This window comes from Equus quagga, chromosome 6 (genome assembly GCF_021613505.1).
Source record: "Equus quagga isolate Etosha38 chromosome 6, UCLA_HA_Equagga_1.0, whole genome shotgun sequence".
Lineage (NCBI taxonomy): Eukaryota > Metazoa > Chordata > Mammalia > Perissodactyla > Equidae > Equus > Equus quagga.
Genome location: NC_060272.1, coordinates 115,139,157 through 115,152,219, shown reverse-complemented (window position 1 = coordinate 115,152,219; position 13,063 = coordinate 115,139,157). Strand labels below are relative to the sequence as shown.

The following is a 13,063-nucleotide window of genomic DNA, read 5'->3' as shown; positions in this document are numbered from 1 at the left end:
ACAAAGCGAGCGTGGGTTACTGAGGTTGAGTAGAGGTAGTTCTTTAGAGTTGTGTTCAGTGAAGAACCTACAAGCTAGTGAGTGACTCTCTTTTGAACCACAGTTTCTCAAATAGTTCAGATTCTGAAGTGGCCAGTGCGAATACCATGTATACTAGAGAGTAGTATACATGAACATTTAAGACCTTAAGTAATCTATTCTTTCTGATATAATTCTGCAGTGGATAAGTGTGTGCCCAAAAGACTTCTGTCATGGGTCTGTTTACTTGGGAACAGTGTAGGAGACCCAAACCTAATCCTTATCCTGTATCCCAGTAGCTCTAGGGTTCCTATTGCTGAGCAAGAGGATTCTGATGGTCTGTTTCATTGACCAAGGTGCTAAGCCTTGTGTGTTTTTTCAGATCAATATGTGGTGTGTGAAGGCCTCTGACATTTGAAAGTTTTTTATGTTTGTTTTTAATTTGGAAAGGAACATATCTGACTGCCACTTTCTGGCATCACATAACGAAGTGGGCATTCGAAGATGTGTGTGTGTGTATGTGTGTATGAGTGTGTGTGTTTTCTCCATACTGTTCTTTAGCAGAGAGGCTATGCTGCTACAGTTTTGAGGCATTGTGAAATTATGTTCTTAAAGTTGTACTTTTCTAAGTTTCCTAGTATATTTTCATTCTTCCTGTGAGGACAGTAGAGTCCTCTGTCAGAAAATATTATTAGTACCTCGTTATAGGTAGCATTATGCTAGATGCTGTAGAAGGAGAACCTTGTCAGAACCTTTAAAAGCCCAGAGAGATATTTTGAAAAATAAAAAAATAGAGTTAAAAAATTACAAGGTAAATTAAACATACTTAATTCATTCTTTAATTCATAATGTCATCTCTTAGAGGTTTGTAAGTTACCTGTTATAATAAACAGTACTGATTTGTAATTAGTACATTATCTGTATTCATTCATTAGTTAATTTATTCAGCAAACATTTATTCTCTACTTCGTATGTAAATAGGTATCTCTGAAGTGCTTGAGAAGTTATTCTCCTAAGTGTTTTAATATATCCACATTATAATCTTATTTACACAATTGAACTTCATTGTTTATGAAATAAGGGTTTGCTAAGTAAACATAAACTTCAGCACAACCCTTATGCTGTATATCACCAATTCTGACTTCTTGAGGGTTTATGGTATGTTAATGGTTTCTGTCCTCTAGGGTTTTACTATCATATGACCCACTAATGTGTATGTTGACTTTAGCTAATGAAGCTATTCAGTTTTAGGATAGTGATCTTTCTGTTGAATGGTATTATCTCCATCTTAAAAGTTGATTTAGGATCAGCTTTTGGAGTGAGGAGAACAATAAGAGAGATTAAGGGTTGGCCTCTAACCCTTAGAAACTGAGGTTCTTGGCAGCTTCGTTTCTAAGAGGTTATTGGCAGCCTCTTAGACGTGATTTGCAGCTTCCAGCCTTCTTGCCCACTCTCTGGGAGAGCTGCTAACGCTGATCTTTGCATCCGATGCAAGTTCTTACAGAGGCTTTTAAACAGGAATATCTGTCTAGGCCTTGCTGTTCTCACATACTCTCTTTGCTATTAAATAAATGCTATGTGCACTGTTTTAGAATTGGGCCATGTTTATTATTAGTCTACTTTTCTTTCTGTAATCTCCCATTTAATGTCAGAATGCACCCTACATTTTTATAATGCTCACATATAAATCTGTAGACAAATTATTTTTATCACTGTTTTGATACTCTGGAATAATCTTTCTGGAGAAAAATTTAGAAAAAACAAAATTTCCGAAGATTTTTTATCGTTTTGCTGTAAATTGTACCTGGTACATTTATGGTCAAGCAATCTTTGTTGATGATCAAGCCATGTGTGTTAAATAGAATCTACAAATCTTTGCCTAAATATTGCATGAGCTTAATAAATTGCAAATAGTTGATATGAGATGTAAGTTGTAAGATTCCTCTTAGTAAGCCAGTTCTTTGAATTGTGTCCATTAGTGTGTAGGAAGCCAGACAGATTGCTTACTTTCGCTGAGCCCCTCCAGTGCCTCCTAGCACATGCTCTCCTTTCCAGTGTCACATAGAACATGGTTCTAATAATAAACTAAAGCATGTGGTTATTATGGGATTTCTTACCTTGCTTTTTTTTAACCTCTGGTATACCTCAAGCCACAACAAACAGCTACATTTTAGCTTTCCAACAGAGTTCAAGCTATTAGGCAGGGTTACACACTGAATACAAATATTTTCTGTGTAAAATGAGGGTAAAGCTTATTATACAACATGAACAATCTAACAGAAAGCATAAGCTGCAGAAGTTTGGAGCTATGACTAATCTTGTCTGTATTGATTTATTTAATCTTTAATAGGGAAAGAGAGATGTTCATTGTGTATTCCTTGATTACTTCTCCACAAGAAAGCATGTGCCTCTTCATCGTATTTTCTTAAAGAATATTTTAAGTTAGTCTTGGCCTGCCTGACATTGTAATACAATTCAACTGATAATGAACGCATTTGGAATGTTTATTAAAAGTCTGGGTAAGAAAAATTCGTTGAAAATCCGCAGTCCCTTTGGAATGTTCTATTTATCTTGAAGCAGTTAGGAGAGAGGGGGAGATGAAGTAGATCACGTGTGCTTTGAGTGAATTTCAAGGGTTCTAAAATTGTTGCCACAACGCGCTTTCTCTTATTGGAGCTTTTGAAGGCCTGGTAAACAGGTGAAGAAATAGAAAGTATTCTTAAGCACCATCCTTTTACACCAACCTGCCTGGTTTCTGCCTTGCATATTATCTCTGCCCGTGACTTTGCTCCTGCAGTAACCTCTGTTTAGAATGACCTCCCTTCAATACTTTACTCATTCTCCAAAATCCAGTGCCAGCTGTAGCTTTTTCCACAGATTTCTTGGACGTTCAAGCCTGTATTGAATTCTTCTTCCCTTGAAATCCTACAGTATTTGTCGATCATGTCATTCATTTGGGCAATTTCATTATAATCTGCACTATCCTGGTATTTATATGTTTTTTATTAGTGTTTTGTTTACCCAACATGTTGCCCAATATGTTGTATTAAGGATAAGGACTGTCTTAGACCATCCCTTGCAGCACCTGCTAGTAATGGACATAATCAATAACTTAGTGAATGAAGAAACTTAAACCAATCGTTTTGTTTATACCACTTCATCTGCTTTTAGCACATTTTTGAGTGGTTCCATCTTTGCCAACCACTTCAGCCTACCAGGGAAGAAATTTGGGTGAGAAAGCAAAGAAGGAAGGGAAGTACTTACTATGCACAGGGCACAATGTCGGGCTTTTATCACTCCTGACCTCATTTCATTCTTGACCTAATCATATGTGGTACATTATTATTATTCACATTTGATAGTTTAGGAAACTGAGGCGCATAGCTCATAAGTGGCAGAGGGAGCTAAAACTAAAAGGCTATCTGTCTCTCAAGACGCTACTCATTCTAACACAACCTGCTGCCTCACAGGTTTATTCAACGTATCTTGAAACAAATTTGTAATCCATTGTACAAAAACCAACACGTGGATACAAAAGTCTCAGTTGATAATATATCAGCAGATTCAAAAAGGATGCTTGATTTACAAAATAATACTATCAAGTATTTGTAAATACTTGATTTACAAAATAAAGTGTACAGCTCCATGAGTACATTTTAAAAGACTTATAAAGCTGTGACATAAAAACTTTTTAAAAATCAAGACATAATTATTGAGAAAAGCCACACTTAGCATTCATATATGAAACCTGAATATGTATTTTGGAAAAAAATTGACTTTTACTTCGTATTTGTCAATTTCACTTGTATACCTGCCCTAATATAAGAATTATTTATATGGAATAATTATAAATATCATGGTTTCTAATCCACTCTAATATTAATGTTAATATTATTATAGGTTAATAATCCTTGATATTTATTTGTGAAACTGTTCTGTATTGATTTCTTTAACCATAATTTGCTCTTTGAGAGCCAACTTAGTACTAAGCGCTATTCTTGGGGCTGAGCAATAGGAAACATGCGTTGTTTCCTCTGACACATCTATAGACCGGTGGGGTGACAGATGTAGTGATAACTAATACAAAGGAGTGAGTGAAGAAGTTTGGAGAGTGGGAGTAGAGGAAGTGATAACCAATGATTATAGTCTGAGTACCTCGAGTTTCCAAACATTTGAACATTGGCGTCGTGAGGAAGTGTTCAAGTCTGACCCCAGCGGATAACTTAAGGTCAATAGAGTTCTCCTCATCCTTGCCCAGAGGCATGGAAAACATGAAATTATTACAGTTGAATAGAAATGATAAGTGTAAATGTCATTTCCAATGTTTCTTTTTGTTTTATTCCTCAGCGCCCATAACCCAGGGAACTGGAGTCAACTTCCCAATTGGAGAAATCCCAAGCCAACCATACTATCATGACATGAACTCGGGGGTCAATCTTCAGAGGTCGCTGTCTTCTCCACCAAGCAGGTAACTGAAAGGGGAGCTACCCCTATTGTCAGTCTATATACAGATAGGTAGGTAGGTAGGTAAAGAGAGACAGGAAACAAAGCCAAGAGTTCAAGAATTTTTGCAGATTTTACACAGATTTTTAAGCTTTCCTGGTGAAATTTATTTTGATATTGAAAAACTAAATGTAATTGTTGTTCAAAGCATTTTAAAAAATCTTTTTGTGGGGACAAGGGAACTATGAAAATGTATCAATATGATTTTTATCCTATTCTTTTGATATAACAAGTTAACTAATTCTTGTGACACATTTAAAAATGATGTTGTCATGGCAGGGGTCCCTGGTTTATGATTGATCCATCCTGGTAACTTCTACCCTAATTCCACATCCAAGCTCGGGATAATGAAACATGGAAAATAAAATGTGTCATTTACTTGACTTTAAAAGTAAAAGGTCTTATTCTAGGCCACAGTTTGCCAAGTTGTTCAATTAGTCGATATTCTTTGAAGATTTTAGTTAACTCTCAGTTACCAATGAAAATATTAGTGCTCTGAGATTTGGCTTGACTAGTCTTTGTTGGGAATGAGCCACTTGGCTTTTTTTTTCTGTTGACATTCTCATTTTTCTCTCTCGACCTTCTAATTGTAACTTTTAGTCCCACGGGAGTTTAAAGAGAGGTTTCCTATTTAACTGAGGGGTAAATAGCTTGGAAAGTTGTGCATAGAATTTCATGATGATATGTTCCACTATTATAGAATGATAGAAGAGAACTGAGTTAATGAGAAGGCAAGATGAATAAATATTATAGCTTTGTTATTTTTTTTTTGAGTTGGATCTTCAATATATGAAGACCCATCTTATTTCTAGAGCATTCAACATAGCCATGATCAAATATAAGAGCATAACAGACATTTTATAATACCGACTTTTTAAAAATAAAAGAATATCTGGGTAATTATTTTCCTATGCTATTATCAATAACGAAAATTAACTGCATTTGATTTGATTATGGGGCTATGCACCTTACTATGTCTGTAAGCTAAGTTCAATTTCATATCATTTATGATCAAACTATATTTTCACATAGTTAGATTGCATACCTAGATAATTGCATTTATTAGCACTAAAATTGTCTATGACATGGTGAGGTCTTAAAAATGCTTTAGTTTTCCTAAATTTGAAACATGGATAGTAATTTTTTCTTTTATCTGATGGATTGGTATGTTGTCACCACAAACCTTTCCTCAAAATCATTTGGTATCCGATGCTATACCATTCAAAATAAAAAAGGTTTAAAAAACATTTCTCTGTTACTTTAGGAAAATCTTTTTCTTCCTCATTTCAAGTTTTCCATCCATCTTTACTGCTGACTCACAGATGGGAGAATTGGATTAAAGGATGGTTGAACAAACCAAAGTTCTAACTTAGGATACTTTAGGGTGAAACCGAACAACTGTTGTTTGCTCTCACTGTGATTTAACATGGATGAGAGGTTGCCATCTTCTACATCATGTTAATATTCTGGGAGTTGTGAGTCAAATATTAATCACAAGTATATCTATAAATATACCTCAGACATACACATGCTTCCAGGGTTTGGAAACAGTGCAGTAGAAAGAACACAGTCTTGGAAGTCAGAGTCCTTACTTTGGTTGGACTACTTCCATTAACTTGCCCTGGGCAATTTCACTGAATTTCTCTAAATTTGTCTCCCCACTTGTAAAAAAGGGAGGATTGATTTATGTATATGACTTCTGAGGTCAATTCCAACTCTGAAATCTTTTACATTTATTATCACTGCATAAAGTTAATTCAGAAGATATCTTTTTAGTTTTTACCTGCATAGATGCAAATAAAAATTTTGTTTTAATTGGAGGAAGAAATATCTGTTTTCATAGTTATAATTAACTGTTTAATAGGGTATTGGTGGGGATATATGAAAGCAGTATATTAAGCAATATGACATGTGCCATAAAAATCTGCTCTAAATGGTTGCTTTTCTTAATTATTGAGATAAGCTATGTTTTCTCTCTCAAAACGTACTATTTTAAAAGTATGCTGTTTCGGGGCTGGCCATGGTGTAGTGGTTAAGTTTGGCATGCTCCGCTTCAGTGGCCTGGGTTCGAGGGTTCTGATCCTGGGTGCGGACCTACACCACTCATCAGCCATGTTGTGGCAGTGACCTATATATAAAGTAGAGGAAGATTGGCAACAGATGTTAGCTAAGGACAGATCTTCCTCAGCAAAAAAAAGTATGGTCATTGATTTGATTTGGCAATGGACTGATTTTCATGGTTGATCTTAAGAATAAAGGATCAATAACCAGATTTTTAAAGAAAAAGTAAAGAAGAATATATGAAATAGTTTAAAATCAGTAGAGTACTGTTAAATTTTTTAATATTATTAATTATAGCTTTGCTAATAATAACTACTATTTAATAAGTATCTTCTAAATGCCAGCCACTTAACTAAGAGCTTTATATTTAATAACTCATTTAGTCCTCTCAACATTCCCCTTTGAACTAGGTTTTATTATTTCCATTTTACAGATGATTAAACTGAGTTTAGAAAGGTTAAAGAGCTTACTGTTCAGAAGTAGCAAGTGGCCTAGTAAGATCTGATGCTAGACCACCAAAGCTCGTGTTCCACTGTACTCCATTGCCTTATCATCGAATTACTCTGAAGGGATTACATTGTTAACGGCAAGTGCTATACAAAGGAATGTTATTAATATTGATAATAATTATCAATATTAGCAATAGAGTCAGGTGCAATCTTAATAACAATTTAAAAATTAGTACTCATCACATTAAGAATTCACTTTTTACTTCTGAAATTTCTTTGGAAATACATTTGAAAGGTAAATATAGTAAACGTATTTGTTAGGCAAGTACAGGTATAATATGATATAACAAATGGTATCTACAGCTAGAAATATTTTTGCTACTCCTGTTGATGTCTTGAATACTCACCGTTATTTCTAAATGATTCTGAGATACTGTTACTTGTGTTTAGGGACATTTCCACAGAAAGAATCTTCTCAAATTATGTATTATCAAATGCTACACATCTTCCCAGAAATCCCATTAATATATCTGTTGTCATATTTTGACAGCAAAAGACCCAAAACTATATCCATAGATGAAAATATGGAACCAAGTCCTACAGGAGACTTTTATCCCTCTCCGAATTCACCAGCTGCTGGAAGTCGAACATGGCATGAAAGAGATCAAGGTGAGGAATAAGGAGATGCCTCTGTGGACATTAGAATAAAATGTTGGTTCATTTCTTAAGTTTCATTTAGTCAAGATTTTATAATTGAAGCAATATGGGTTATGTTTTCTTCACGAAATGATTACAGTAAAATTATTTTTAAGCTAATATTAGTCAAATGTTGTCAAAGTTAAATTACAAAAATCCCGTATTTCACATGTTTACTGGACTGTTTCTTTCACACAAAATGATCTTTTAGAACCCCCAGTTACGAGTGTGACTGACTGTGGTCTGTCTACATGAGCTGCTTGGATTGCCACAGAACCACAGGTTCTGATCCCATTGGATCAGCTCATTCCTCTGTGTGGGGTGTTTTAGGGAGGAGCCAAATCTGATGCAGTTCTCAGGTGCCAGTTACTCAAAGTTCCCTTTAAGAGGAAGTCATGATTCCTTTTGAAAGTAGGTACAACATAAGCAGGAAATAAAAATAATGCAAGAAACTCTGTGCCTGAGTCAGCCTGGTTATGCTTTTTCTAGATGAATATATGACCCAGTTGTAGGGCAGCTTTGGAGAAAACTATAACTTTAAGAAATAGGTATTCTTTGGCTTTCTGAATTCAGACTAGCTATTTTTCCTTCTGAAAGTCTATTCAATTAAGTATATTTCATCAGACTTACTCATGCCTTTTTGCCACAATGAGAGGGAGATAATTAAGCATGGAAATTAGAAAAATTAGCTAACTGCAATTTTTGTTGGTATTTGCGCATATGTGCAAATAGGACTTACGTCAGCACATAAAAATGTATTTGAAAATTGTTTTTTACATCAAGTTCTGCATTTTATTAAAAATGTAAAAGAAAAGAGCTCTTCATCAGTGTTTTTCAGCCCATGACTTGGGTGGGGTGTATTGAGGAACCCCAGGAGACAAGTAACTCTGAAGCTTCACAGTTAAAGCCAGAGTTAGTTCCTTAATCACGACTCCTTTTTGGCTGTTCCAAATTTCTATACCGAGTGCCATAGTGTTTAGAGAACAGTGAAAAAGTCTTCCTGGAGGGAATGGACTTGGAGTCAGGTGGGTCTTCTTTAGCGTGCGGACATTTTAACTAGTAAAGAAGGGGACAGTGTGGGCAGAGACAAAAGTATAGGCAAGTGCCGAGGTGGGGAAGTAAGTTTCAGAATGGCTGTGTGGGCTGTGTGCCTGGGCACTGTGCATGTGGAAGGTGACAGCGGTCATTTTAAGGAAGGACTTGAAAGTCAGCTGTTCTCAGAAAGACAGTTTTCGCTCTGAGGACACCTTCCCCAATCTGTTCTTCTGGGAGTAGATGAAATCATCTCTCTAGAACATAATAACATCATATCACTCTCCTGCTTCAGAGCCTTCAGGAACTTCCCATTCCTCTTAGGAGAAATCAGAATTCCCTGATACGACCAAGAGGCCCTGTTTTCTTGTCTGGCCTCCGACCACCGCTCCAGCCTCAGGGGGTGCTCACTCTTTCTTCTTTTTGCACTGAGCTCCCTGCTTTGTTTAGATTTGGGAATGCAAAAACCCAAGACCTAAGCCATGTCCTCTGGAGTGCTCCTCTTATAACTCTTTATCTGGCAAGTTCTTTGTCATCTTTCAGGTCCCAGCGTAAACTGGGGACAAAATCAGGTCCTACTCTATTTCTCTCTTCACATCTAGTGTTGTTCCTCATTGTGTTCATAATATATTACGTGTTTACTTATGGGATTAATTGTCTAAATCTGCCTACACTGTAAGGTCAGAGACTTTATCTGTTTGGGCTACTATGGTAAACAGTGCCTAGTAACCATGTACAACACTTGGTGCATAGTAGGGGCACAATAAATATTTGTGGGATAAATGAACCATTGATTGACAGAACACCAGTCTCATTAGTGAAGGCAAGAAATAATATGGACTTTCACGTAACTTGCAGAAGTGAGAATAAAAACAAAACCCTCAACCCTTTGTATTTTATTGCTTGTTTTACTGACATTGTCAGTTTATTCTAAACAAAGCCGTATTTTCCCCGTCAGAAAATTATTCTGGAAAAGATTCTAATGGTAGTAATAATAACATTGTGAATGTGTGGGAATGGATATGTTGTTCAAAAGTGTAGGTGTTCTTTATTATAGAGGGTGTCACTTTGTAAGAATTGGTTCCTCTTGCAGCCTATTGAATAAAACCAATCTCAAATCATATTATAAAACATTTTTGAAAAGTAGAAGGGAAACTGTCATTCTTTCTCTTTGTAAAATCATTGTATTGTCTTGGTGATTTTCTTTTGTCAAGATGACTGGAATTATTGGAGAAGTCTGTAAAGGCACATTATGTTAAGAGTAAGGAAGAATGATCCATTCTCAAGTGTGCTTAAAAAAAACTCTGTCACTTTAATTCTGAAGACCCTGAAGACTTTGTAACGTGCACAATAAGCCATTGTAGGAAGAAGGCTTCAACTACAATGAAAAAATGAGGGCAGTACGGTACTATCTTTATAAATTTGCTAAGCCAAATGCAGTCCTTTTGTTCTTAGAAAATTGCTTTTTTTAAATTTGCAAAATAAAATGCCCCGCGGTCGTTCTTGTCTGTCTTCACATGTTCTTTAGACATACTTGCCTGTCATGAGGAAGTTTTCTAAGGGCATATTGAGCACCAATATTTGTGATGGCTATAGTATGTCCTATACTTGTTTTTCCACAAAGCCCTGCACTAATTGATACTCAGTAACTACTTATTGGTTGATTAAAATATACTTGTGTTTATAATTGACAGAAATGTTTAAAATTTACTATTAATTATTTCCTTTGGATATGCCTTATTCTGTTAGTGTTGACTTTGCATTAAAATTTGGTCTTGCCATAGCCCTTAGCAAAACTGATTTTTGAAATATGAGAATCAAAGATAACAAAATTATGCACAATATGTGGCATTCTACTTTCCTTTCTATTCGGAAACACCAACCTAAACCATTGAGATTTATTCCAAGCAGGCAAGAATAAAGGATATAATGTGACCAAGTTATTATACTCATTTTATTTTAAAAAGAAATTAGGCAAAATTTTAGTACAAAATCTAGATTCATGAAATAATAAATGTTCATGTAATTTTTAATAATTTAATGAAAAAAGTATTTTTACTGTAGCACATTAGAAGCTTAACTAAGTATATCTTTGTGTCTTTTCAAAACACAAAACAGTAAGAATTTCCTGACCATAAAAGAGTTGCATTTTTTAATTTTGCAGAATATAGACATGAACATTTTAAAATGAACATTATTTTATAATATTAAACATTTTGTAGGAATCTATATAATTTGCTTAAATTTCTTCTGATGAATAGTGACGGAAATTAAATTTGTCAGCATCTAAATTATTTAATTTTTATATTTTTACTTTATTCTCTTTTATACATAGAGAAGGGAACAAAAAAGAAATCTGGGCCACTAAGAGGGCTGTGGAGCCACTGTCACGTTTCTTTCCTAGATTCCAGAATATTTTTCGTTTAGTCTCTTCTATAAGTTCCTTTGTCTTAAACTTCTGACCGTGTCCACCTCTGTTGAAAACTTTCTTTTTTGGTTAATGTTTTCCATCATTTTAGATTTAAATGCTTAAATTAACAGAACCAGGTTAGCTTATCAATGTGCAGGTTGAAAATTTCTTTTATTCCAACTCTTACCCTCCCAAAATTCCATCTTAGATCTTGTCTACCTTAATTTTTTTCTGAGTCAATTCAGACTCATTCCTAGTTGATGTACTTTTCTTGAAATCATTAGAGCAATCCTTTGTAACTTCTGATAAGAGGGCAAGTAAGAGACAGGTCTTGCTTTTTCCTCTAATTCGAGTTACTTTCATGAAACCAAATACTAGTTGTTCTTCAATGCCCAGGAACTTAACAGACTAATAGTGCTAATAATTATGCTTGAACGTTTGAAACAATTCTTTATCAATATCACTTTGCCATTGCCATTCTGATAGTTGCTGATTCATCTAAGTCTGAATATAAAACTCTTAAAACACTGTTTAATAGACATTTAGTGAAATGGTAAATATATTTGTAATATACAGCTGGGGTTTCTAAATGGAAAATTTTAACAGCTTCTAGTCTGGCGAGTATTTAAACAACTTGTAATCTTAGATAAAATGTAAATTCAAAAAGACATTTTATGCAGTAAAATTTTATTCTTACACATTTAGAATTTGAGATAATTGGACTCAATTAACATTTATCAAATGTCTATTTTGCCAGGAATTTTTCTAGGCATTGGGCACACAAATATGAATAAATTAAATTTGCAGCACTTGACCTGCTGAACAGAAAAATATTTTTTTACTATTTATGAAAAAAGGTGCTTCACAGAGAATAAATAATATAAACCAGATTATGAGGGGACTGTTTCCATGCCTAAGAACTAGCTTACTTTTAAGCACTGTGAGAAGGAAATCTGTACACAAAAATCAATAAATTGGTATGTTTGCAAAAACTAGCACTACTTAGTGGTGTATTGGTGTGTAATTACAACTTTAAGAGTAGTTTAAAAATTTATACTGGACTCTCAAATAGGCAATATTTAGACCTTGTGTTCTGGTTGCTGTAGGAACTAAAAATTGCAATTTTCTTTTAAATTTACAGTTCTGTCATTTAAATAAGTCTCTTCAGCTAGTCTTTTTGATGTTGTAATATATTTCCAAGCCCTAGAGATTTATTTGTGATAGTTTTGCAAATGTTCTCGTTAGTAATATAGTCATAAATGTTGTGCTAAATTTCAATGTGCATTTTATAGAGTTCTGTGAGGATACAGTATTAAATATCCAATGAATTAAGCAAAAGGGCTCAAGGGAACACTGGAGCTAGAGAGTAAGAATGCCAGCTTAGTGTCATGAGTTCAATAAAGCAAAAGAAATAAATAACAGTAAGTAAGAGTATGGTAACGTATGATAGAATGGAATCAGAGACCAGCACTTCTTAATGTGTGTTTAAGGAATGTTAATAGATATACTGGATACAAGAGCTTTCAAGTAATTTTGGAAAAGTCTGTTTTAACAAAAATTTAGACGTTTTCATTCATGAATGAAGTTGTAGAATATCTGGTATACTACTGTTTGCCAAGAATGTGAATATCCAGAAGTGGATATTGACTGAATATGTTTATTAAGTTTCTGACTTCAGAACCTTTTTTTTCCCATCCAGGAATCTATGGAGAGGATTAATCGTAGGTTCAAACTTTGGAAAACAGTGCTCTAACCCAGACTACAGTCAGACAAATGATAGAATCTCAAGATTTCTCTAGAGTTGTGGGAGCTGAGTGAGTGAGTGAAAAGCTTTCAGGAAGAACTGAATCACTGCTGTCTGGGAGTCATTAACGTTAAATGAAGTTCTAGAAAA

The 13,063-nt window shown here is 34.7% G+C and overlaps 1 protein-coding gene across 6 annotated transcripts in view; it reads left to right on the top strand.

Moving 5' to 3' along the window:
* NFIB (nuclear factor I B) overlaps window positions 1-13,063 on the top strand; it is a 223,381-nt gene that overhangs the window by 155,057 nt on the left and 55,261 nt on the right. For all 6 annotated transcript variants that reach the window (XM_046664353.1, XM_046664351.1, XM_046664350.1 and 3 more), the window contains exons 5-6: window positions 4,366-4,486; window positions 7,582-7,700. In XM_046664353.1, coding sequence (XP_046520309.1) covers window positions 4,366-4,486; window positions 7,582-7,700 — 240 coding nt within the window. The remainder of the gene's footprint in view (window positions 1-4,365; window positions 4,487-7,581; window positions 7,701-13,063) is intronic.